This window comes from Malaclemys terrapin, chromosome 1 (assembly GCF_027887155.1).
Source record: "Malaclemys terrapin pileata isolate rMalTer1 chromosome 1, rMalTer1.hap1, whole genome shotgun sequence".
Classification (NCBI taxonomy): Eukaryota; Metazoa; Chordata; order Testudines; family Emydidae; genus Malaclemys; species Malaclemys terrapin.
This window is the reverse complement of record NC_071505.1, coordinates 166,286,613-166,313,781: the sequence shown is the minus strand read 5'-3', so window position 1 is coordinate 166,313,781 and position 27,169 is coordinate 166,286,613. Positions and strand designations below refer to the sequence as shown.

General features: G+C 41.9%; 1 protein-coding gene across 4 annotated transcripts in view; it reads right to left on the bottom strand.

The window, feature by feature from the left end:
• The window catches only part of EPHA6 (EPH receptor A6), an 872,804-nt gene that overhangs the window by 239,162 nt on the left and 606,473 nt on the right, over positions 1 to 27,169 (bottom strand). For all 4 annotated transcript variants that reach the window (XM_054046132.1, XM_054046149.1, XM_054046139.1 and 1 more), the window contains exon 6: positions 13,868 to 13,992. In XM_054046132.1, coding sequence (XP_053902107.1) covers positions 13,868 to 13,992 — 125 coding nt within the window. The remainder of the gene's footprint in view (positions 1 to 13,867; positions 13,993 to 27,169) is intronic.

Below are 27,169 nucleotides of genomic sequence, written 5' to 3'. Positions count from 1 at the left end.
GTGTAATGCTGTATTTATGGATTTGTAACCTGTCTTTGCATATACTTTTCAAGCTGAAATCTTTAGAGCAGGGGCCTGAAAAACACTTGTGGCTAACAACTGGTTTTTAGATGTGAAACATTTGAATATCTAGTCTATTAGGTTTATGGGTTTAATTTAAAGTTCCAGAAATGAAATGTAAAACAGCTCATTACCTTTATTCCCTTACAAAAAGTTGTGATCAAAGAGTCATAGTCATTTTTAAATCTGCCAATGGAAGGTAAACACACTGGAATAACAATCAAATGTAAATAGCTGATTACTCCTCATTATTTTTTGGATTACTCACTCAAAAATATTAAATGCACTTTTTTTTACTTTTATGTCTCTTACTGTTGTGCAATGCTTTTGTCATATTAAAAAAAAAGAAAAAAGGTATCGACTCCAGAAGGAAACACAAGAAAAGCAAGCACTGAGTGATGTTTTCTTTAAATAATATCTTAAACAGCATAATATTTCTCAGTGAGATCTTTGCTTCAGCAGGAATGATAATAGTAATAGCTCTCTGGACCACTTTATTATTAAATACAAAGTTTTAGAAGCTAGCTCTAAATAATTGAAGAAACCCATTAGGAGGACAGACAAACCAAGGCAGCTAATGGAGAAGGCCTAGTGCACAATCTCTCTGATAGAACCCTGGGCTGTATGTAATTGATATTTAGAGGCTAGATTTCCTTTTCTCCTAATAGTAATTATATCTGTGTCATTAATAATGGCTCCTGTAAGGTCTCTGGGTTTTTCTCAAAGGCAAAAATGATATCTGGTCAGAGAGGCCTCATAATTATTCACTCTCATTTGCAACAGTGCTGAGACCTAGATTTTTCTCATTTGAGAATCTAAGCTCTTATAGTTTTTCCCTTGGGGTCTACATTAATAACAGCAGAATAGGGAAATTGAAAAGCCTACTAAACACCACTCACTATACTAGAATGAGCTAGGCAATTTTGTTTTAATGGTTTATCTCCCAAAGCACATTTACAGTAATTATTTTTAAAATTCTCAAGGTGTGGTTTATTTGCCAGTGGTTTTGAAGTGCTTCCTTATGCTGAAAAAGCAAGGAACATTCATGAAGCTTGTGGTGAGAATGCTGATCAGTTCCTTGAACTACCTTCAACTGCAGGAAGTCTAGAGGCTGATTTTACATCAGTGTTCAAAAGTTCACGTACTTATCCAAATTATTCAGAATTCTTGGCTCTGCAAAAACATTCGAACTCTCATGAGAAAGGGGCTATCTCATGAGATTTATGTTTCCTGCTTCTGGCCGCAGCAGAAATATTGTTCTCTTACACAGCATGCAGCAATGTGTACCAAAGCACACCAACATGTGGCACATTCGCTGGTCCATGTAGACATATTACAGTAACATGCACCGGAGAACTTTTGGGGTCTATATAGAGTGCAACACATTAGTGGGCAATAGAATTTACAGCCACTAGTGAGCACTGCTGCACTATGTAGACATGCTCTATGTCGGCACTTCTGGTTCCACTGAGACCCAAGAAGTGCAGAGTTTAGACGATTTAAAAATAATAAGATGAAAATTGTTTACACTCTAAAACTTTGTGTGGGCCTGACCCTTTTTGCTGAACTGGCTACCCATCCTTAACAAGAATAATATTCACTAGCCTATATCTTTAATATTTATTAAACATAAAAACCGTTTATTGAACCACTATAATGGCCACATACCTAAATCAAACTACTGCACATCTGTATGACTGTCACCATTTCCCTGTAGACAGTAAGCTCACTGGGGTAGGGTGCATGTCTTCCTATGACTATTATGAAGGGCCTAGCACATGTGGCTATGATAAAAAATATATTTTTAAATGGATGCTTAAAAGTGTATTCTTCCTAATTTTAAAATCTAAGCTAAAGTCATAGCCTGAATACAGAAAGCAACTGCTGGTTGGTAACGGGGTTGCCTGCCACCTATCCATTGTTTTCCAAGGATAGTCCCTCAAAAGAGGGATATCTGTCAGGGTACACAGTACACACTACCAGTTGTCCAATTTTATAGGCTCATAGTCATCCCAGATGTTCTGATTTTTTGTACCTCAGAGGTGGCAACCCTAGTAGGTAAGGGAAGTATGGTATTAGTTGCAAAATGGTAGCCTCTGCACAAGTCTAAAATTTTTCACTCAATCACAAATTATGTAAAAGAATAATTGAAAAGCTTTTATTGTTAAACTATTCACTACTATGAGAGACTTGAAAAGAATCAAGTGAGCTACATATTGTGGTGTAGATATCTCAGAAGGGCAGGAGGCTATGGGACAAAAGAGAATAACATGACTGTATCTTACTAACATCAACCTCCTTAAACCAGAAATTTAGAGAGCTCCTTTATGTACACTATAATGACTACATTTATAAAGTGTTTTGAAAAGTATTTAGGGTAAAATTCTGTCTATCCCTCATGTAGGTGTAGTGTGTGTGAGAGAGAGCAGGAAGGACGTGGAACCCCGCACACGTAATGGGTGGGCAGAACTGTAGTCTCTGCACTCAAGTGAATGCAGAGACCTATCCCTTCTTACTTCCCCAAGAGAGCACATGGTGCCCCAAAAAGGGAGGGGAGGAGAACTGGCAGGCCATATGGGGGAGAGTAAGCTGTACTCCCAAAAGGAATGGAGCAGTTTGAGCACTTCCCTATGTACCGTGGAGTTCTGGGAGGCATTCTTGCCCTCTGAGACAGAATGCCTCCGTGGTGCAACTCTACAACATTTCCAGTGTAGAGCTGTGCCTAAAACTGTACAATCTATTCATTACTATGGATTTGGAAAAGTGGCAAGTCATACAATAGCAATTTACAAGCCCATGTATATTAATGTAGTATGCAGCTTTCCTAGACTCAGGATATAGAATACATAATCTATTGAGCACACACACTATGACTTTTAAAGAATATTGAGCACATATTCTGAGTGTTCATATCCTCAGAATTTAATAGAAAATTCCTATAATAGAAGTATTCTTTGACAATAATATGTACACACACTTTTCAAAGTGGTTTAAATTCTGCATAACATACTTGTATGCAGGCACTTTGGAAGAAACTTCCTGACTCATTACCAATTTTCCACCTGTTCGTTTGTAACTAATCCTGACATTTAATAGTTATTGCCCAGTGATATTTAAAAAAATATCCCTTTTAAGTTTTTAAATCTTCACATTGCTCCTACAAAAATTATTTACCTTGAGCAGATCTTATGAATGTTACTGTCCACATTCAGGTTTATGCATTTTAAATCACATATTCAAAGAAATAGAGAAGTTTGTTTAAATATTTGATTTTGAAGTGGAGCATCATTTCTTCTGTGAGTAAAGTCAATACAACTTCAGGCCGATGGGAAAATTAGCAAGGTCATATTGCCCTCAAAATTCCTTAAATCTGATGCTTTGCTGTATCTCTCCACTTCATCAGCTTAATAAAAAGTAGTTATAAAGTAACAGCTCTTCATCTGTCCTCAAAATCTCACCTGAAAACTAATTTCCCCTGGTCCATACTACTCAATGACTCTCTCCCTTTAGTAAATTCTATAACCCCTATAATTCGAATTCTATAATTCGAAAGAATGGTGAAGTGTAGACGTAGCGGGGCAGTCACCCCGCTCTGGCCCTGAAGGGGTTAAAACAGCCCTGGGAAAGGCCTGGCCCTGGGAGCCAATCGGCTGGGCTGATCAGGGAAGCAGCCGCAGCTGGGGCCACGCCCCTATCAGACCACCGCTGGCCTTATAAAAGGGCTGTGAGCCAGGAGCTAAGGAGGTCTCTCTCTAGTTGTGGAGAGAGACAGACTTAGCTGCCTGGGAGCTGAGCAGGGTACCCAGAGTGAAGCAGGGCTGGGGGAAGGCCAGAGGAGCTGGGGAGCTCCAGCCTGGAAAACCCCCATGTTGCAGGCCTTGTTAAAGGCTGGGAAAGGTACTGGGGTTGCAGAGGTGCAGCCCAGGGTAGGCAAAGGCAGCAGATCCAAACTCTCGTTGCCAATGATGAGTGGTACAGACTGCAGTCTGCCCCAGCGAGTGGGAGGGCTAGATGATGACTGGCAGTAGCCACTGAGGTAAGGTGGGGCTAGAGGGTTGGGGTTCCCCGGGAGGGGAGACCCAGAGACTGCAGGGGTACTGCAGAGGGCAGAACCCTGAGTCAGAGGGGCACCAGGGTCCGGGAGGGACAAGGGGCCAGCAACAGGTGAGCCACCGGCCTGCAAAGGGCACTCTGGGCTGGAAGAGCTAATTCCCTAGATGACCAGCAGGAGGCACCGCACTGGTGAGTCTTGCTACGCAACAGTAGACATCAAGTTACAGAGAATCCACCATTTACTTTAATTCTCTTTAATTGCCTCATGCTGCTGAGGTAGGCAAAACACCTACAGGTCTCTGTCAATCTGACCTGGGGGAAAATTCCTTCCCAACCCCAAATATGGTGAGCAGGCAGACCCTGAGCATGTGGGCAATACCCAGTGTTAAATCATTATGGAATCATCGGACAGATACCAGGCATATCGTACTAAAAGATTTAATTTGCAAATGTCTAGTACCTCTGAGGACAGTGAAGCAGGGGATATCAAGAGCTTCTTTGCAGAGTACCTCTTGGATTTCTAGGGTCAAACATTTAATGGATTGTTTGTTTGTCTCTGTGCAGACTCACTTATCTAAGGTGACAAATGTTGCTAAATGGACAGTTTTTGGAATGATTTATCGTCTACTAGAAATAAGATGTGTGAATTTGCCAGGTTTCCAGATACAATGTTATTTCAGGTGCATGATGTTCTGTAGCTGATAATATCACTGAAGTATTCAAGCAAAGGAAAACTTTCTATCACACAGTAATGGAAGCTTGGAATGAGATTTTCAGATTTTTTTTTCCCCCTGCCAGACTGACCCCAACCTTATAATCCTTTGATCAGGACAAGCAGCCCAATGAAGGACAGGCACATGGGATGGGTTTAATTGGCACTTTATCAGTAATACATTAGGGAGGGGCACTATAACGCTCACCCCCTGCTCTCACATGCCAGGATCCAGTGAGGGCTACGGAGCTTTAGAACCAAACAATAACTGCCCTGTCTACCCTACAGCTCAGTTGTGAAAACTTCTCTCCCCACAACTCCCAACATACAAGAGTGCATGGGCGGGGGGGGGGGGGGGGGGGGCGAGTGATAAGAGGCCACAAGCCTCTGTGGGGAACCACAGTCTGCCAATATGTCAGGTCTCTGCCCTGAGCATGAGGTCATAGAATCATAGAAGCTTAGGGTTAGAGGGTTAGAAGAGACCTCAGGAGGTCATCTAGTCCAACCACCTGCTCAAAGCAGGACCAATCCCCAACTAAATCATCCCAGCCAGGGCTTTGTCAAGCCTGACCTTAAAAACCTCTAAGGATGGAGATTCCACCACCTCCCTAGTAACCCATTCCAGTGCTTCACCACCCTCCTAGTGAAATAGTTTTTCCTAATATCCAACCTAGACCTCCCCCACTACAACTTGAGACAATTGCTCCTTGTTCTGTCATCTGCCAGCACTGAGAACAGCCTAGCTCCATCCTCTTTGAAACCCCCTTCAGGTAGTTGAAGGCTGCTATCAAATCCCTCCTCACTCTTCTCTTCTGCAGATTAAATAAGACCAGTTCCCTCGGCCTCTCCTAGTAAGTTATGTGCCCCAGCCCCCTAATCATTTTCGTTGCCCTCTGCTGGATTCTCTCCAATCTCCCACATCCTTTCTGTAGCGGAGGGCCCAAAACTGGATGCAGTACTCCAGATGTAGCCTCACCAGTGTTGAATAAAGGGGCAATGCTCCTACTAATGCAGCCCAATATGCCGTTAGCCTTCTTGGTAACAAGGGAACACTGCTGACTCGTATCCAGTTTCTCGTCCACTGTAATCCCCAGGTACTTTTCTGCAGAACTGGCACTTAGCCAGTTGATCCCCAGACTGTAGCAATGCAGGGGATTCTTCCATCCTAAGTGCAGAACTCTGCACTTGTCCTTGTTGAACCCCATCAGATTTATTTTGGCCCAATCCTCCAATTTGTCTGTCACTCTGGATTCCTATCCATACCCTCCAGCATATCTACCTTTCCTCCCCAGCTTAGTGTCATCCGCAAACTTGCTGGGGGTGCAATCCATCCCATCATCCAGATCATTAATGAAGTTGTTGAACAAAACTGACCCCTGGTACACTCCACTTCATACCGGCTGCCAACTAGACATCAAGCCGTTGATCACTACCATTGAGCCCGATGATCTCCCCAGCTTTCTATCCATCTTATAGTCCATTCATCCAATCCATACTTTTTTAACTTGCTGGCAAGAATACTGTGGGAGACTGTATCAAAAGCTTTACTAAAGTCAAGATATATCACATCCACTGCTTTCCCCAGATCCACAGAGCCAGTTATCTCATCATAGAAGGCAATCAGGTTGGTCAGGCATGACTTGCCCTTGGTGAATCCATGTTGACTGTTCCTGATCACCTTTCTCTCCTCCAAGTGCTACAAAAAGGATTCCTTGAGGACCTGCTCCATGATTTTTCCAGGGACAGAGGTGAGGCTGACTGGTCTGTAGTTCCCTGGATTCTCCTTCTTCCCTTTTTAAAAGATGGGCACTATATTTGCCCAATTATCCGGGACCTCCCCCGATCGCCACAAGTTTTAAGATAATGGTCAATGGCTCTACAATCACATCAGCCAATTCCCTCAGGACCCTCGGATGCACTGCATCCAGTCCCATGGACTTGTGCATGTCCAGCTTTTCTAAATAGTCCTTAACCTGTTCTTTTACCACTGAGGTTGCTCACCTCCTCCCCATACTGTGCTGACTAGTGCAGCAGTCTGGGAGCTAACATTGTCTGTGAAGGCCAAGGCAAAAAAAGCATTGAGTACTTCAGCTTTTTCCATATCATCTGTCACTAGGCCTCCCCCATTCAGTAAGGGTCCCACACTTTCCCTGACCTTTTTCTTGTTGCTAACATACCTGTAGAAACCCTTCTTGTTACCCTTCACATCCCTTGCTAGCTGCAACTCCAGTTGTGCTTTGGCCTTCCTGATTATACCCCTGCATGCTCAAGCAATATATTTATACTCCTCCCAAGTCATCTGTCCAAGTTTCCACTTCTTGTAAGCTTCCTTTTTTTATGATTAAGCTCACCAAAGATTTCATTGTTAAGCCAAGTTGGTCGCCTGCCATATTTGCTATTCTTTCTGCACAATGGGATGGTTTGTTCCCTCAATAAGGCTAAGTTCTCAAAAAGCTCCAACAGCAGAGTCCCAGATCTCATTTACTCTAGGAACTGGCTCTTTTAGCCTCTACTTGCACTGAAAAATGGCCGCAAATGGCGATAAGTCAGTGATCTTAATAGCATTATGTAAACTTCTGTATTTTACTGTTTTCAACCCAATTGTGCCTCTCGGAGGCTGTGAGGACGTGAAAAGCCCTGGACCACATGCCAGTTTGGCCTCAACAGGAAAAATTCCATTGTGATCCCAGTACTAAAGCTTCCCATATCTTCTGAGCAATCTTAGAAGCACGCGAGGGACAAGAAGCTTTGTTCATGGGATGAGGAAGTCCTGATGGCTATAGTTAAATGAATGCAGAACTCCCTATAGAGGTCTAGAATGTCTCTCTGGCCTGTTCCCAAAAATCACCAAAGAAAGCTCCAGGGAACATAAACTGTTACTTTTAAAAGGATTAAAAAATAATCCAATAATTCTGCTGAAATCCTCAGGGTTTCACAGAGTTAAACTATTGTCATACACTGTGTTATTCAGATGAACTCAGATTCTAGATGCTGCTTTCAAATACAGGAATGTTTGAAGGAGGCACTCAGTTCTGCAATGTCTGTGGGGGTAAAACCCAGTCTTCCCTCTAATACGAATGGGAGGCAAATGGGATACCATGCAGGAAAAAAACTCCTCAGAATAGTCTGCAATATCTGTTCCATTCTTATTTGCGGTAGTCTTTATAGCAATATCTGGGGCAAATGAAGACTGATTGGGAACTATGCATCACTATATGCATTTTTATTGCCTCCTGAAGATTTTTTCCCCCCTTGCATAGTGAGAACTTCACATTTATTGTTCAGAACTTCTCTGCTGTCTTGAGTTTAGGTTTGATGGACCGCCTTATTTTGAGGTCTTAGAACTGTGTATTTCCACTTAAGGGAGACCCACAGTAAACTGGGCAGTAAGATACCATAACCAAACTCTTTTTTGGACTCCAATTAGGCATAAATCAGAATGCTGACAGTTTTCAAAGTTCACAATACAAGGATGTCCATGCGGTAACATCATTCACATTCCTATGTCAGATCTTCAGTCTCTACATGTTTATGACAACGGTCCCATTTCAGGCTTGTAGTGGCTGCTGAGAACGTGACTGCTGATATTTCCACCACCAAATGTTGCTGGGAAGCTTCTGTGATTCTAGACATCCCTTCTACAGTAAAAACTTTGTTATCCGGCATGTTGAGGGAGTGTGTGTGGGGACGCCGGTTAATCAAATATTCCAGTTAACTGAGTTATACTTTACCAATGGAATACCAATTTTCAAAGAATTAGAATACAATAAAATGAATAAAGTATAAAATACAGTAGTACAGTATACAGGTATTCACCAATCCAATCAGTAGTAGTACTGCACTGCAGAGTGGTTGGTTTCTTGAAGCACTTAGGTGTTTACAGGTAAAGTTTTCTATACAGTAGGTGATCTTATGACACTACATACCCATATGGGCAGCATATGGTGTACACCCAGATCATTTAAAAAACACTTAACACTAAAACTCTACTGAACATAATTTAATCTTTTTTTGGTGATTCAGAAGGCACTTCAGGATCTTGCAGTGCCTCAGGGTCATCATTATTAACATCAATTATCATTGTAGATGTAGAAAGTGTAGGAGATTGGGCTGAATCTGTAATGACCCTATGACACACCCTGGAAGCTGCTTTTTTGAATAAATCCCTGATATCAGCTTGCTTACTTGACTTCCGCCTCTTTTGCATAAAAGTAGAGTGCAGAATGTGCAATTGCAGAACCTCCTGGGCAGTATATTAGTCCTGGTTACTAGATTGAAGATTTGTATTGGGGAATATCAGAAATGCCAGTTAATAGAGCTTTCCGGTTGATAAAGTGCTGGAGAACACAGCTTTTACTGTAATATTGCTCTTCTGGGGTTTTAGTAACTGTACTCCGAGGAGTTTCAGGGTGAGGACAAATAGATTTTTGTAAAGGCCACACTTGTATTTTCTGGTTTTGGGGTAGGGGTTTTCCTCTTCATTTCAGCATACAATTTTGCTTTGCATTTGGCCATTATACCGATTCGTTATCATGTCTGCAAAGCCTAATGTACTCCAAAGGTGCTATATAAATAACAATGGTTCTATATAAAAACATTAACATGGCTACATCAAAGACATTAATATGGCATAAAATCAAATTTCCTATTTCAGTATCACAGTACAGCATATGATTCTGGTCTATCTTTCCAGAATCTGGCCTGCAAGAGTGGTACATGCCTGATGTTTCAGAGAAAGCTGTAACATCTCTTTTTTTCCCCCTTAATAACACTGGTCTACAATTTTTGAGAAGTCATCTGCTTCGGAGATAAAATGTGCTATTTATTATGTATTTTGATGTGCTGAATTCAAATATGACAATTAAAACAACTGGCTACTGTTTCTAAGATATTTAAGTTTTTACATTTTATGTCTATGTATATTGTGTAGATAGTAGAGTTTTAATCATAAATTGTAAACCTAGGTCTTTTCATGTGTTTATGGTTGCTTTACATGGTAATATTTCACCTGTCCTGTTTATGTAACACTTTGAAAATCAGCAAAAGGGTTATATAAATAAAATTTATTATGAAACAAAAGGCAAAAAATTATTATGTACATAGTTTAGTCCTATTCAGTGGCTTGTCTCTTGTATCCATTAAATGGAGCATCTCTTGTCACTGTCCAGCAATAGTCTGCAAGCATTGATGGGCTCCATTTGCCCTGATAGCGTTTCTCCATTGTTGCAATGTCCTGGTGAAATCGCTCGCCGTGCTTGTCGCTCACTGCTCTGCAGTTCGGTGGGAAAAAATCTAGATGAGAGTGCAAAAAATGTATCTTTAGTGACATGTTGCAACCAAGGCTTTTGTATGCCTTGAGGAGGTTTTCCACCAACAACCTGTAGTTGTCTGCCTTATTGTTTCTGAGAAAATTTATTGCCACTAACTGGAAGGCTTTCCATGCCATCTTTTCCTTGCCACGCAGTGCATGGTCAAATGCATCATCTCGAAGAAGTTCACGAATCTGAGGACCAACAAAGACACCTTCCTTTATTTTAGCTTCACTTAACCTTGGAAATTTTCCACGGAGGTACTTGAAAGCTGCTTGTGTTTTGTCAATGGCCTTGACAAAGTTCTTCATCAGACCCAGCTTGATGTGTAAGGGTGGTAACAAAATCTTTCTTTATTCAACAAGTGGTGGATGCTGAACACTTTTCCTCCCAGGCTCCAATGACTGTCGGAGTGGGCAATCTTTCTTGATGTAGTGGGAATCTCTTGCACGACTATCCCATTCGCAGAGAAAACAGCAGTACTTTGTGTATCCAGTCTGCAGACTAAGCAAGAGAGCAACAACCTTCCAATCGCCACAAAGCTGCCACTGATGTTGGTCATAGTTTATGCACCTCAAAAGTTGTTTCATGTTGTCATAGGTTTCCTTCATATGGACTGCATGACCAACTGGAATTGATGGCAAAACATTGCTATTATGCAGTAAAACAGATTTAAGACTCCTCTTCGATGAATCAATGAACAGTCTCCACTCATCTGGATCGTGAACGATGTTGAAGGCTGCCATCACACCATCAATGTTGTTGCAGGCTATAATATTACCTTCCATGAAGAAGAATGGGACAAGATCCTTTTGACAGTCACGGAACATGGAAACCCTAACATCACCTGCCAGGAGATTCCACTGCTGTAGTCTGGAGCCCAACAGCTCTGCCTTACTCTTGGATAGTTCCAAATCCTTGACAAGGTCATTCAGTTCACCTTGTGTTATGAGGTGTGGTTTAGAGGAGGAGGATGGGAGAAAATGTGGGTCCTGTGACACTGATGGTTCAGGACCAGAAGTTTCATCCTCTTCCTCTTCCTCGTCTGACTCAAGTGAGAATGATTCTGGTGCACCAGGAACTGGCAGTCCTTCTCCGTGGGGTACTGGGCGTATAGCTGATGGAATGTTTGGATAATGCACAGTCCACTTTTTCTTCTTTGACACACCTTTCCCAACTGGAGGCACCATGCAGAAGTAACAATTGCTGGTATGATCTGTTGGCTCTCTCCAAATCATTGGCACTGCAAAAGACATAGATTTCCTTTTCCTGTTCAACCACTGGCGAAGATTTGTTGCACAAGTGTTGCAGCGTATGTGTGGGGCCCACCTCTTGCCCTGATCTCCAATTTTGCAGCCAAAATAAAGGTGATAGGCTTTCTTAACCATAGTGGTTATACTGCACTTTTGTGATGCAAAAGTCACTTCACCACAATCATAGCAGAAGTTATCTGCACTGTCCACACAAGTACAAGGCATCTCTGCTCACTTTGGCTAAACAGAAATGTGTCCCTTTGCAAAATCAAACACTGACAAATAAGAGAGCACGAGACTGTATGATTTCTAGAGCTGATATAGGGCAATGTGTTCAGCAGAGTGATGTAAGCTTTGTTGTGATTGCATCATCCATGACTTCTAGGAATAACATGATGCAATTCATATCATGTATGACGCAATACCAGCTTCAGATTGCATCATTCATTGTTTTGCCTAAAAAGCAAGTACTGTCCAAACCCAGTCATAGATTTAATCATAGATCCAGTCAAAGATGTATTTTAGTCATTTCTGGTTTAAATTGAGATCCCTTCCCTTTATAACTCACTTATCCTCCGCCATTCCCAAGTCAAGGGTCGTATATACTGACCCAATAGCATATCTTGAAAACTAGAGCCAATCAACAATTCTAAGCATCATTTTCGTTCTCAGTGACCCAGAATTAGTAAAGTTTGACTACATTTATTTCAGAAGCATTTTGGCTGTAGAGCAGTGTAAGCTAAAGTTGTTAATAAAATAAGTTAAAAATCAGGCAACAAAATAAACTGTCAGAAGCCTAATTTAGGTAACTGTCAATCTTGGGACAATTCACAATTATTTTTATGAAAATCTACAGCAAGGATGTAAGTCTGTACCTAAATCTGCTGCCATTTACACCAGAGTAATATTGTTGACTTAGAGCTATTCCTGACTTATATTAGTGTAAGTGAGAGCAGAACTGGGCTTTGTCTTTGAGTTGCAATGTTTCTTGAAAGTTGCACCACTCACACTTGTGAATACCACTGCTCTTTTTGCCAAATCCCCTGAGCATATTCTAGCCTTTTTTTTCCTTTTAAATTCCTTTTAAAGAGGATTCCTGTGCCAAGTTGCTCAGTAACACTGTATTGTCTTCAGAGTATAATCTACCAATGAGTTTGTGTAAATATAATGCTTACAACTTAATATCCTTGCTAAAATTTTGATGGCCAATCTGTGGAATGAACCAAAATGTTTCCTGCAGTTGAATTAATCTCTTAATAGATTATAGTATTTATCTTTCTAATTCAGAGTCAGATTTTTTTATTGTTGATAAATAAAACAAGTGCCAGCTCAAGTCATAATAGGGAAGCAACATGGGAAAAGTTATGTAATAGGTCCTTGAGGATCCCTGGAATCAGTGGATTTTCCAGGCCTCATTGGTTTGTTTACCAAATAAGATAAACAGTGTAACTTGTTTTTCAATCCGAGTAGTTTCAATTGTTGGGCTTTTCTCAATTCTAGCTTTAATAAAACAGCATAACTGTGCACAGAACTGCAGGCTCAGAACTTCTCAGACTGAAAAACAAGAAGCCCAGATATTTACAAAGTAAAAATATAACTCCCTTTTCCTGTCTTATGCTTTATGACTTTCTCCTCAGGGCTCTTTTCTCCTTTCCAGTCATTGGTTTATGCTTCTTGGAAAGGGAAAAGGAAATACTATTATCTCCTGAGTTTGGCAGGTTGAGATGCAGATACCTGAAAACTCCTAGATGTTTTTCAAAGCATGAAGGTACCAATTACCACAAACTTTTATTCTGTAGCGAGGCCTGCTCTTCAAACTGGGGTGTGCAAATGTGCACGGAATGGATGTGAGGAAAAGCAGATCCCAGTTTGTACTTACATATGTGCACATCTACATCTGGAGTGAGGGAAGTGTGTGTGCACCTTTGCCCAAATAGGCTTGAAGATTTTGGGTTCAGACTTCTGACAAGAATACCACTTATGTGGTTCTCATTTCTCTTTCTAATCTTAAAAACAATGCAATTTTATTTAGTCTAATATTCTTTGTTCTTTGGTAATCCTGTAGCTAGAAATTTATACTGTGTAATTTGGCCTCAGGTTGTTGCTAAACAGACCACAAAAAATGTAATCACAATGACATTTGTTATAATTGTATTATATCAACAATATCATGGCAGTCTATACATCAAAACACATCAAAGGGGCCATTCATTTAACAGTGTTTATAAACCTCACTAATGTGGCATCATGAGATGTGCATATCTGTTTTTTTCTACTGTTCTCAAATCTGACATAAAACAAGACAAATCAAAACATAAACAGATCAGTACAAAACAAAACTAACACTTAAACCTAATGATTGTATATGGGATAAATAAAGTGAGAACAAGTTTCCAAGTTTAAAAAATATAAAGATATTTCAATATATAACATGCTGCTCTGTAGAGTTTTATTTGGTTGATGTTCTAAGCAAGACCTACTTTCTCATAGTACTTGATCTCGTAGTCCAGAATGGCTCCATTGGGAAAGTCAGGCTCTTGCCATGAGAGGGCAATGCTGTTTTGGGAAGCCCAGTCCTTCCTTACCATACCTATCAAGGAGGGTGCTGAAAGGGAAAAGGATAACTAAGGATTAAAGAGAAAGCACACTGTTTAATCTCTTTTTGACTTTACTTTCTTAGGATACTGACAAGTGGTGACCTGTAGGCAGAAGAGCATGACAGATGGACATTCTCAGCCCAACTCTATAACCTGGAGTTAATGATGAAAGTACATATCAGTAATTTCATTGTTAAAGTGTTGGTATACTTTTGAGAAGTGACTGAGAAATGACAACACCTTATTCAAAAGATCTGCTCTGAGTGATATCTGTTGACTTTATAGAAAAAAAATTATTGTTTTATTCTTATTAGTACTACAGAACCAACAAAATTTACAGAAGTGCTAGATTCTGTCCCTTCTTCAGCTACATCAACAGAACTGTTATATTCAAATCAATTGCACCTGTATAAATTTATTGACGATGTCACAAGCACATAATCTGAAGGCAGTTGGGTTGCACTGGTATCACTAAGATATAAGAGAAATATAAATTAAGAGTAATCTGAATTGAATTAACCAGATTTCTTCATAATAAATAAGTAAATTTTATATTTAATTTATAAATTGGGTCAAATTTATTTTTGGGTCAAAAGAAATTAACAATTTAAAAATTCAATTAATTCCTGTTTTTGTTAGCAAAATTTAAAAAAACCCAAAACCAACCTAGTACATTTTAGTAGGTAACTGAGATTATGTCATCCACAGAATGAACAAGCATATTATAATACACTCATTTTATGCATTTTTCCTCCCTATGACTAGAACACAAGTGAATCTACGTTTCTATTGGGGATTATATTTTTTGTTCTACAATAAATTGTGTGTAGAATATAAAGATTTTACCCATTTATTGACTTGCAGAAAAAAGATATATTGTAAGAAATATTCTGCACAAAACTCAAATGCAGTAAAATTCATAAGATAAAATGTATTTGTAAATCAATTAAACATTCATTTAGCAAAACATTATTAGAACATCAGAGTTGTCTAAAGCAGTTTTGAAAGTGAGAAAACTCACAATTAATGTTCCATTTGCAATGTGAACGCTATCCTTTAGACACACCAATCCTCTCATATTGTGGATACTAATTATAGCTTTAAAGTCTTTAACTCATAGTTGTCCTTCCCCTGGTAGAGGGAGAGTTCAGGCCAGTATTGAGAGGAAGTGTATGGTCAATGAGGTTTTGCAGCCCATTATATATGGTGAATGCAGCAAAATTTGACTTGCCCTGTATATATAGGGTGAGTTCTCTGACCAATGGGTGAATGGAGTACAGTACAGTGTCATTACGTGTTTGATGTGTAAAATATACAAGATGTTTTTTTCTCGACTGTATTGGGAAAGCAGGAATCAGGATTGTGATATTTTCCCCCTCCCAAAATATAAATCTTTTTTTTTTCTCTAGGGAGAGGGAGGAAGGGAAAACAACTGTAAAAAATGGAAGCCAGGGAAACACAACAAAGAAGTTATGATATGAAACATAACACATACTATGTGATTCATTTTGTAAGCATATTTATTCCTCAGCCACAATGGCATAAATGTCATCCACATGAAAAGCTTGCAGTTCTGTAAGTAAAACACAAACACAATTGAGAACTCACTTTGCTAACTAGTTGGTCCTACTACTCCCCTATATTAGGGCTATCATATGTCCGGATTTCCCCGGACATGTCCGGCTTTTCGATCTATAAATAGCCATCCAGCGGGGATTTCTAAAAATGTCCGGGATTTCCACCCGGTTGGCTATTTATAGATCGAAAAGCGGCACTGCTCGGCAGCCAAAGCCCCTTCTCGGTTCCCCCCATCCCCTGCAGCCTTAGCATGCCCCCGACCCCGCAGCTGTCTTCCCCCTCCTCCCCTTCCCTAAACGCTCTGCCCCCCTGCTCCTCCCCCTCCCCTGCTTCCCGCGAATCAGATCTTTGTGGGAAGTCTGAAAAGAAGCAGGGGCAGGCGGGCAGCAGCAAGTAAGCTGGGGCAGGGGGATGCGAGGAGGAGGGCTCCGGGGAGGCGCAACACGGTCCGGCCCCGGCCGGCCCCAGCAGCTCTGGCCCGGCCCGGTTCGGGCCCTGGGGCACCGGCCCCAGTTCCGGCCGAGCGCACCGACCTGGCCCCGGCCCCAGCGGCTCCGGTTCCGGCCAAGCGTGCCGGCCCTGACCCCAGCAGCTCCAGCCTGGCTTGGGCCTCAGGGCGGCCGGCCCTGGCCCCGGCCGAGCACCTCCGGCCCCAGCGGCTCCAGCCCGGCCCGGCTCAGCTCGGGCCCCGGGGCACCGGCCCCAGTTCCGGCTGAGCGGCGCCGGCCGAGCACCCCCGGCCCCAGCAGTTCCAGTTCCGGCCGAGCGCGCCGGCCCTGACCCCAGCGGCTCCGGCCCGGCTCCAGCCCCAGGGCGACCGGCCCGGCCCCGGCCGAGCACCTCCGGCCTGGCCTCAAACCCCGCGACTCCGGCTGGAGCGCAGCCCGATTCCTAGGCTCTTGTTAAAGCCGGCCCTGGTCGGGGGACAGGGAGTGGGGAGTTGGATGGGTCAGGAGTTCGGGGGGGCTCTCAGAGGGGCAAGGGTGTGGAGTGGGGTCGAGGCAGGCAGGGAGCAGAGGGGGTGGGATGGGTCAGGAGTTCTGGGGGTCCTGTCAGGGGGCAGGGAGCAGTTGGATAGGGCATGGGAGTCCCGGGGGTCTGTCTGGGGGCGGGGGTGTGAATATGGGGTGGGGGTGTGGATAAGGGTCGGGGCAGTCAGGGGACAGGTAGGGTCCTAGGCGGGCAGTTAGTGGCAGGGGTCCCAGGAGGGGGCAGTCAGGGGACAAGGAGCAGGGGGGAGTTGGGGGTTCTGAGGGGGGCAGTCAGGGGGTGGGAGGGAGTGATTGGGGGTGGGGCAGGGCAGAGGCGGGGCTAGAGCGGGGCTCCTCCCCCCGTGTCCTCTTTTTTGACTGTGCAAATGTGGTAACCCTACCTATATACCAACAACACTTTTGTCAACTTCTTTCTTTTGGTGCCTAGGTCTCTATTTTCAAATATGACCCAAACTGGGCATCCAACATCACCAAATGCCTTAAAAATGCGTTTTTCAGAAAACACTGAGTATCCACTCTCTGAAAACCAGGGCCCTTTAAATTGTCCCAGATTGGACAACCAAAAACTTAAGCACACAAAATAACTAGTCTCTATTAAAAATGTAGGCCCTAGATTATTGCGAGTTTTGACCGAACCAATTCTTATGTGCTAAAATCATACTCTACTGATGGTGAGCTGGCTAGGCAGAAGGACAGAGTCTTTTGAAATGTTCTATTCTTCAACTTCAATTAATCATCAAGAAACTGATTTTCTGCAGTTTTTGAAATATGACTGAATTATGTATCTTGCTATTTAACAATTCCAATTCAATATATCGAAGAAAAATGATCTGTTTTAATTATTTCAGTCCAATCAATTTAGGTATGTTAACCAATAATAAACTGTTTGCAGTATTGATCAGCAGCTTTCACATATACTACTGTGAAAATGAGAAACAACCACATAATGAATTAAACACTCTGAAAACTAAAACTAAAATGGGCAGGCCAGCTCTACATAAAACCGCATTTTCAGATTTTCTGCTTACTTTCCATCGAATGCTAGATTCTACTGAATAAGCCTCCTAATAATTTATAACTTTACCCACCCATCTCTCCAATATCCAATGGCAGTTAATTCCATCCATACTCCCCTCAGTCATTCATGGTTCTACCCATCATATCTCCCTTCTAGGTTTCGTGACAGATCTATAACTTTGTTTTTCCTCCTCTAATTGGCCTAGTAGAAATAACAATTTTTTATCACTTTCCCTTTTTAGCTTTGGAAAGAGAGTGTCTCATTAACAGACTGAAATAAGAGTCTATTTCTAGTAACAAACTTTCAAGTATGTTTACTTTTCATGTAAATACTTTAGTGACATTAAAAAAGTAAAAATAATCAACAAACTCCAGAATAAAAACAAAGCAAAACCCAGTGCGGTTGGGTTTTTTTTTCCCTCGGAGAAAGGAAGCTTTCTCTATATACATCTTTATCTATCTATGTCTAAATATCTATATCTATATAAATAGTGTGAAAAGACCTGTTAGGTCACATACAGTGTCCATTTCTCTGCCTGTGAAGAATTATTCTCCACAGTTCAAAAATGTAGTCTCCTCTGATATATGAAAAGCATGCAAAATGTCATGCTGCAACTAGACTTTTTAAAATTGTGTGAAGCAGGGTGATCAAAAGTGGGTTTAGAAAGGAAACTATCTTAAACCTTTATCTATGAAGTCTCAGCCATGACTCCATGATACTTTTACCTTGCACAGGGCAATGCAAGCAAGAAGCAAGCAAACAAAACCTATCAAGCTATTATGCTGATAATAGAAGGCTTATAAGAATATTCATTAAACAAGTGCTTTAAAAATACACAGAATAAAACATTAACACAATATAAGCCTAATTTTTTCCCTAGAGTTAGACATATAAATCCCTTGATGAAAATGACAATTGTGTACATGTATTTAAGTGTACAACTTGACCCCAATACAATTATTTTTAAGGTAAGATCAACACCCCCAGCTGTTATATTGCAACAAGAAAGCAGCAGCCTGAAATGAACAGGGACTATATAGAGGAAAACATGTCAACAAACACTATTGTGATGAGGCCATCCTCGTCTTTTGCTATTATACTTTTCTCTATGTGCCTCTCAAATTGTGAGCAAAACATCTTTTAACATACAACATATGGTTGATTATTATTTGGTGTCTACTTTCTAAAGTCATGCAGCAATTTGTGTTGCTTTTCAACCTGAGTTCACTGCAGTAACTATTATGCTTCATCCAATGAGTGTCAAATCACAGCCTTGGCTGAAGAGATTATCATCTCAAATGTTCCATGTGTGAAGTAGTCTATCCCTTCTCTCTTTGAAATAACTCCGTAGCAAAATAAGAAAACAAAGTGCCTTCAGCTCCCTCCCAAGCCAATTCTTGTCCTGACTTGCAATGTTGAAAATTCTATACCTTGGACAATGGAGCTTGTACATTATTGATCTGGATCACTGCTAGCATTGTGCCTTGTAAATCAAAATGTATTTAAGATGCATACTGCTGTGGTACTTTATTCCTGAGTTAGGGTGTTGAGCATCAAAAAGTTTTATCCCTCAAATCACTACATTTAGCGAAACAAACAAGTAGGCCATTAACTGTTTCTGATAAGTTCAGAGAGAGATGACACTGCAATTTGTCATATAAAGGTTCTTTCCGTATTTCAGGGGACACAATGACTTAGACAAGAAAGAGAACTCACAGTTATAAATTCATTCTACCAAAAATTAAAAAAAAAAAAAGAACAAACCAAAGCAAGTGATAAAACAATGTGTTCAGTTCAATTATGATTTCTTTAGTTCTCAACAGAAAATAACACTTTCTACAAGAGATTCATCTACTTCTTGTAGGGGCTGCTCATTTCTAGAAAAGCTAAAACAGAAGTTGATTAAACCCCAAAGTAATAGGTGGATCTTGTCTATTTATCAAAGATAATTCTTCACAACTTGAAAATTTAAGGGCAGGTGAATCCTGTATGTCATTTATAACCTGTTTCGTTTATCTCTAATGAGTCAAAGGTAAATTATTTTTGCTAGTCTTTTGAAATTCAGTACTGTGGGAGAGTTTTTAATTCAGTTACCTGATGAAGCCATGTAAATGAATTTGCTTAACATCTTAACATGTCTTTTAACCCACCATTTAATGGCTACATCTTCTTGCCTCTGGTGCTGGGCTGAAGGATGCTTTCCAGATCTTGGACTCATTACTGTTCTTTGCTTTGTATGGAAGCTTCTTTGTGCCATCTGGTCTCTGTATTTCTCTGTTTCTTGAATTGCAGTGAGTCATCTTCTATGTTGCTAGATTTTTTTTTCTTTCTGTATTCATTTCTTCATAATTTCCCTTTTGCATTGTGTTAATGAGTATTTATTCTTTATTTCAAAGCGCATTTATTTTGTGGTAAAATGCATTATTTTTAAGGTTTTTTATCCACTTTCTTATGGAGTACATGGAAGATGGAGAATATTCCTTTAATGGATTTGTTTGTAAGATAATTGGGGCTTGCCAACTCTCCATTGACTCATCTCCTTATGGTTTGTTTCAGTTACCTATGACCCTCTCCCTTGGGTATAGATAACTCAGATCTCTAAAGCTTTATTTTTCCCTTCAGTCAATTTTTTTTTATTTTCCAGTTTTCTGTTCCACATTGTTTAAGAGTATGTAAAGAGTTCTTTTGAATTGATATAAACATGCATAATATCTAGAAAAGTCTCTTTGGCTTTTTTAAATATAGTATTTTTAAAGTTTGTTATAATAATCTTTGCAAAGTAGTTTCTTCTAGTAACCCTTCATAACTCTTACATATTACAAAATTCAATGGGGAACTTGCATCAGTACAAACAATTTCTAAGTTCATCTGCATACAGTATATCATCTCTCTATTTACGTGTGTGTGTGTGTGTGTATATGTATATATATATATATATATGTGATCAAGTAGAGGGGGAGCTGGAAGTCACCCTTATATTTAAGTTGCCTGACACGTTCCATTATAAAAGATTCTTACCACATTTTCAGAAACTAACATTTCTATTGTATTGTACTGCAGCAGGCCTTTCAAATTTACAGGGGGAAAACCCTGGGGCCAGAGATGTGCCTTTTGATCATCCCATGATACTTTATTCAGGTCTGGCTAAGTTATAAGGTGCTGAAAATCACCATTTCCCATCTTTGGCCTGCACTGCTGAGCATAATTGTAGCATCTTTCCAAAACTCCTGAACATTCTCAAGCTGGGCTTCTAATGTCCCGTAACAGCAGGAGCAGCATACATTGCATAGGGAATCAGAGGGAACAGAAAGCCTCGCTGCTGATGGAGCAGTTGTAGGAGCAAGGGGGAAAGTAAAGAGAGGTGTGCCAGGCTGAAGACCATGCACGTTGCTCCAATGGAGTCCTGACCCCCTGTGGGTGAAATACATGAGGAAGGAAACCCGCACACTTCTCAGGGGCAAGACAAGAGATCCAGGAGCAAATACAAATAAGAAATAAATGGGAATCAAGAAAATTTGAGTTCTTGACTCACTTCTGATAGATGTTGATAATTATATATGCATTATATATATTAAACAACATCCTACACCTCACTGGGAGGTCACGCAAGCTGGGAATAAAGCCCAGTTCTCTAATTGGGCAGCCCAAATCCCATATATTTAGTCACACTACCTCTCAGGAAGAACCTATTGTATCTCTGTCCTTGTCTAAACTCTCAGTATAGTAGGGTTTCTGAGTGAATTTGACATGAATAGGTAACCCACCCTGTTACGCTGCATCCTCTAGTTCAGGGGCCTCAAACTCAATATACCTTAGGGCCAGTGCCAGTCCTCAAATCCTCCCAGTGAGCCAATAATGTCACTGAAGATGGTGTTCAGAAAAGAAAACGTTTATATTGTTTTTTATTTTGAATTTCTTAGAAATAATAAAACTGTCATACATCTTTATACAATTCTTCGCCTGCCAGAGAGTTTTTAGTGTTTACCAGACATATGGCAACACTTCAGTTCTGTCAGTTTGTTGATGTTTGGCCTCAGTGACTGAGCAGTTGAAACCTTCGGGATTGCAGCAAGATGTGCATCAGATAGTTGTGTTCGTTCCACTTTCCCACACTCCATGCTCTGCTGGGCTGGGCCATCTTGGGCACAAAAGCAGCTGAGAAGGAGGCACAGTCATGGTCTGCCCACTGGTCAGATGCAGGGGGGGAGGCACATGGCTACTACCCTGCAGCAGACAGAGCCAGCAGCATGGCTGCATCTCTCCTGCCCTCTCCCCTCCTGCCCTCCCCCTTCGGCTCGCAGCCATGAGGGCCGGATGAAATAATTTTTAAAAAAGTTTCCGTGGGCCGCAGCGGAGAGGTTCTTGGGTTGCAGATGGCCTGCGGGCCTGGATTTTGAGAATCCTGCTCTTAGGGTTACCATATTTCCACAATGAAAAAAGAGGACACTGGGGTGGGGGAGCCCCGCCCTAGCCCCGCCCCCATCCACTCCCTCCCACTTCCCACCCTCTGACTGCCCCCCCAGAACCCCCAACCCCCCCGCTTCTTGTCCCCTGACTGCCCCCTCCTGAGAACCCACGGGTGGCAGGTTTGTAGAAATTTTGGTGGTGCCCAGAACCCGCCCCCCCACCTAAGGCTCTGGGAGAGGGGTTGGGTGGGGGGAGGAGGTCTGGGGTGTAGGTCCTGGGCTGGGGATTAGGGTGCAGGAGGGGTGCAGGGTGCAGGCTCTGGGATAGAGTTTGGGTGCTGGGTGCAGGCTCCAGGCTGGGGCAGGCGGTGGGTGTGCAGGAGGGGGTGAGGGGTGCAGGCTCTGGATGGAGTTTGGGGGTGGGAGGCAGTGCAAAGGGAGGGGGTGCAGGCTTTTGGAGGGAGTTTGAGGGCAGGAGGGGGTGTGTGGGAAGGGGAGGGAGTTTGGGAGGGAGTTTGGGGATAGGAGGGGGTGCAGGGGTGAGGGCTGTGGGTCTGAGGATGAGGGGTTCATGATGCAGGAGGGGGCTCAGGGCTGGGGCAGAGGATTAGGGTGCAGGGGGATGAGGGTTGGGGCTGAGGATGAGGGGTTCATGATGCAGGAGGGGGATCAGGGATGGGGAAGAGGATTAAGGTGCGGGGGATGAGGGCTGGGGCTAGGGATGAGGGGTTTGCGGTGTTGGAGAGGCTCAGGGCTAGGGTGGAAGGGCAGCTTGCCTTGCCATTAGTGGATGGGGGGCACTAGTACCCTGGGGCAGCAGATAGCAGTTGCTGCCAGGAGGGCGTAGGAATGTGCTACTCAGGCAGCACAAGCAGGCAGGGGAGAGGGGCACGCTGCTTTCTTTCGGGCAGGGACGGGGGGGGCCCCACGGGGAGGGGGACGCACAGGGGGGGGGTGGCAGGTGGAGGCCGGGGCCCGCTCCAGGCAGGGCCAGGGGAGAGACCCAGCTCGAAATATTGCTGGAGCAGGGCCCAGGGCCCAGGATATTGCTGGAGTTCGGGCACCACAAAAGACTATAACCCACTGCCCCTCCCATATTCACACCCCTACCCCCAGACAGGCCCATCCAACCCTTCCCCTGCTCCCTGACTGCCCCCCGGATTCCCCTTACCATGCCCATGTTGGTCAGATGCTGGCTCCACGTGTAGGCAAAACATGCTGCTGGTGGGGCTGTTTGTGTCGTTACACCGGGCTGCAGGCAGCATGGGGGGAGCAGGGGAGGGGCTCTGGCTGCTGGAGGCCAATGGGAGCGGCGCAATCAGGCCTAGCCGCCCAATCAGTCGCGCCGCACTCGGCATGGAAGGGAGGGAGGGAGGAGAGGGGAGGGATGGAAAATCCCGGACCTTTTAACCTTGTTACCAATTCCTCCCGGATGGCTATTTAAAGACACAAAAGCAGGACATGTCCGGGGAAATACGGACGGATGGTAACCCTACCTGCTCTAGTGGCTGGTTCATAGAGAATAACAGCCTTCTCCTACTGCCTGCTAATATAGTCCTTTATCTCAAGTGGTAAATGTCTGTGCTGCAGACTTCTCCCCTCTGTACCTCCCCCCAAGTAAATTAGATTAAAAAGCCATTACAAAGTATTTAGGTTGCAAAGTGAAGCACCTGAAAGTTAGGAAATACCAGTATTGAGCTTGCCTGTGCAATCTGAATTCTGGCCCTTAGTGTAGTATGTGTTACGTTATGGTCTTCATTGTATGATATGCTATTTTTTCCTCAGGACCCCTGCATCATTCAGTGCACAAGATGGACTGTGCTCAGTGAATAACAGAGCTATTCTATTTTCCTTTTTATTCTTTTATTGATATACAAGCTAAAATGCTTTCCCTGCCTAGTGGGGAAAGGACCTTGGTAAGCCCTACTGGTGAAGGCAATCAGTTTGTTTCTCAATTCCTCCCCACCTTCAGTTCAAGGAGGATCTTGAGGATGGCATACTAAGCAGACTTTTCTCCACTTTGGAGCCTGGCAGATGTGAATCCTCCTGGTTCCTCATTAGCTCCCGCCAGCCTTTCCTACATAGCATCTCTGGTGGCAGGAGCCACTGTGAGTACAAAGCATTACATCGGCATAGTCTGTGCCAAGACCAGGTATGAGGCCAGTTTTATATAATGGGAAAGGGGGACATGCTTTAACATGAAGCAAAGATAATGGTTTCCTTTTGTTGGGGACCAATTCCTTGGAGGGGTGGTTATGGGGACTAATCTGAGTGGCCTTTGGCTTTAAGTCTCTTGTGGCCAGAGAGAGAGAAAAAAGATTTTATTGCTAAGTATAGAATGTTTTTGGTTATTGATATCATATATGTTATGTTTATGGAATAAGTTAAAAGTTGCAGACATTCATTTTATCCAGGAAATTGAGTGTAGAGTCCTTATTTTCAACCAAGTGTTGTAGAGAATAATTTAAACACATCTATGTGTAAAAACCATCTAGTAGATGTGATAGGAACCTAGACAAAAAACATAAAATAAGTACTGCTCTTTTGGGTGATATTTTTTCCCCTTAATCGCAATACAAGAAAGGGCTATTTGTATTTTCAGATCATCTTCTGTAAAGTACTGATAATATTAGACTGAAAAACAACAACTGGTCTAGATGAGAACTTGTGCTGGTAGAGTAAAAAAATAGGAATTTCTGGTTCCTTGAAAAACAGCTTTTACATCTGGATACCTAAAATTACAGATGAATAAATGGTACCATAAAAAATGTGACCTATAACTGAATGTGACCTATAACTGCTAACTATAAATCATGACATTCTGCAACCCTGAATATTTTTCTGGACAGAAATAAAAATCATGTACCTTTTCTTTTACTAAAAAACACAGTTATCTGTGTATGATACATCTTAACCTAGATTTCTGTAACTGGATTAGAATGTATGAAATTTGACACTAAGTAAAGTGTTACCTCATACATGGCAATACATGGAGTTGGAGGTTGTATTCATAGTCGAGCACTTGGGAAAAAACATTATGGTGCACCGCAGGAAAACTATTGATTTTACTTCTGATTCTGAACAGTCTGTGAGGAAAAAGTAATGAGCAATAAAAAGATGTTTTCTAAAGGGAGACATTTCATCTTAGCAACAGAACTGGAAGCATTGAAACCACATTTCCTCATCAACAGTGCAGTGTTCAGTATAATTAACATTGGAACTATATGTACATTAAATACCACTAGTAGTTCTATGGGACAGTTGCATTTTTTTTTTAAATCTTTGCTTTTGCTTGTGAGTCCATTTGTTTTGATCCTTCATTGTAGAAACAGAGGAAGGAAGGAAGATTGTCTCAGAGCTGGGCTTTATTTCTAGCTCTGCTGTGGAGTTCCTGTATGACCTTGGATAAGTTATTTAATATTTGTGCCTTGGTTCCCCAAATCTAAGATGGGGATAATACTTTAATGTTAGTTGGGTATGGTGAGGATACATTCATTAATGTTTCTGAAGGGCCTGCATATTATGAGCGATGGGGGTTATGTAAGTAGATAGTCTAGTAAAGATTTAGTTTTTATTAAACTGCTCTTCATAAACAGCAGCTCTTTATACATTTTAAAGAATACAGCATGGTATCACCAGAACTGAAACATCTTTTGGTTTACACTGAATTAAATGAGGATTATTTTTCTTATTATAGAAGGCACTTTCCAATTACGTGCATTGACTAGATAAGATATTTGATTAATCATATTAGAGAGTCTCTTATCTCGATAAGCACTTCAGTGGTAATTCACAATTATAGTGGCTGGGGGATATGCTAGTACTGACCTCGGAGTTCAAAGCTGAACTTGAAGGTTTACTGACACAGTAACTCCCTCCTTTCATGTATTTATACCTGCTCCGGTATTTTCCACTCCATGCATCTGATGAAGTGGGTTCTAATCCACAAAAGCATATGCCTAAATAAATGTGTTAGTGTCTAAGGTGCCACAAGGACTCCTCGTTGTTTTTGCTGACATAGCACTACAGCTATCAAATTAACACATTTGGGATCAAAATCAATGTTTTGCTTTATTTTCTAATACTACTTGCATAAAAGTCAGCATGCTAAAGACAACATTACAGTGTGTTCGCAAGCCGTGCTTCATTAATTGAAAAATATGCCTCCAGCATGTATGTGGTAATTATGATTCCCCCTCCCCCATTTCAAGTTATTTTTCTCTTGCCATTTTCCTTTGTCCAGAAACGGTGAAGGGAAGCCAGGTCAACATAATTCTACGGTTCAAAAGTGGATTCTGCTGCATTACTCTGGGCAAAGAGTTCTGATAGATTCAAAATTTCTCTCTCATCCAAGCTGAATTGTGAACTTGACCAGTTTTTTCAAACCTCATCAATAAGTTGATCTTTTCTCCCTTTACCTCTTAGGGTCAATAACAGATAAAAGAAAAATTGACTGTATTTTTGCTGTAATTTATACATTATATAATATTGCTACACCTTTGTTTTCTATCATTTATACTGCTGTACATTGTATTGCAAGCAGGAGACTGGCAGCTGCTCATTGCTCTCTGCATCTTACTTGAGGACATAAGCAGGCCCTAGTGCTACAAAGCATATTGGGATAGAAATTATATAAAAAGACATTGTACAAAATAGGACCAGCCCTGCAGACACTCTGTGTAGATGTTCTCTCCAATCAGAGTTGTGTGTGTGCAGAGCAGCTCCTCTAAAGATGCACTGGACTGTGAACTAATTCGCAGACCTTAAAACAAAACAAGAAAAAGACAGTTTTTTATGTATTTTATTTCTGAAAATGCCTAAACAACAGTAACTGGAAAAAATCACATCAATATTTTCCATAAACATATGTTTGAAGTGTTACTGTATATACTCTGCATGTTTGAGATACTCAAAACAAGTTCTATTCAAACAAGCTTAGAGGAGTTGTAACTCTCTGTCATGGGGTTGTGGCTGCCCTGCATCGCCCCCTGCTGGCCAAGTGTGGCACAGCCAGCACTCCCTGCCTCAGTTTCTCTCCCCAGGGTGGATCTCCTTGGCTTACCAGACACCAGTCTGTTCTGGAGATGTGGTTTAGCCCTCTAGCCAAGTCACAATCAAGCCTAACCCTTCCTGGGTAGCAAACTGAAAGTCCCAACAAACAAAAAGTTTCCTCTGCCTTTTGGAGGCTTCT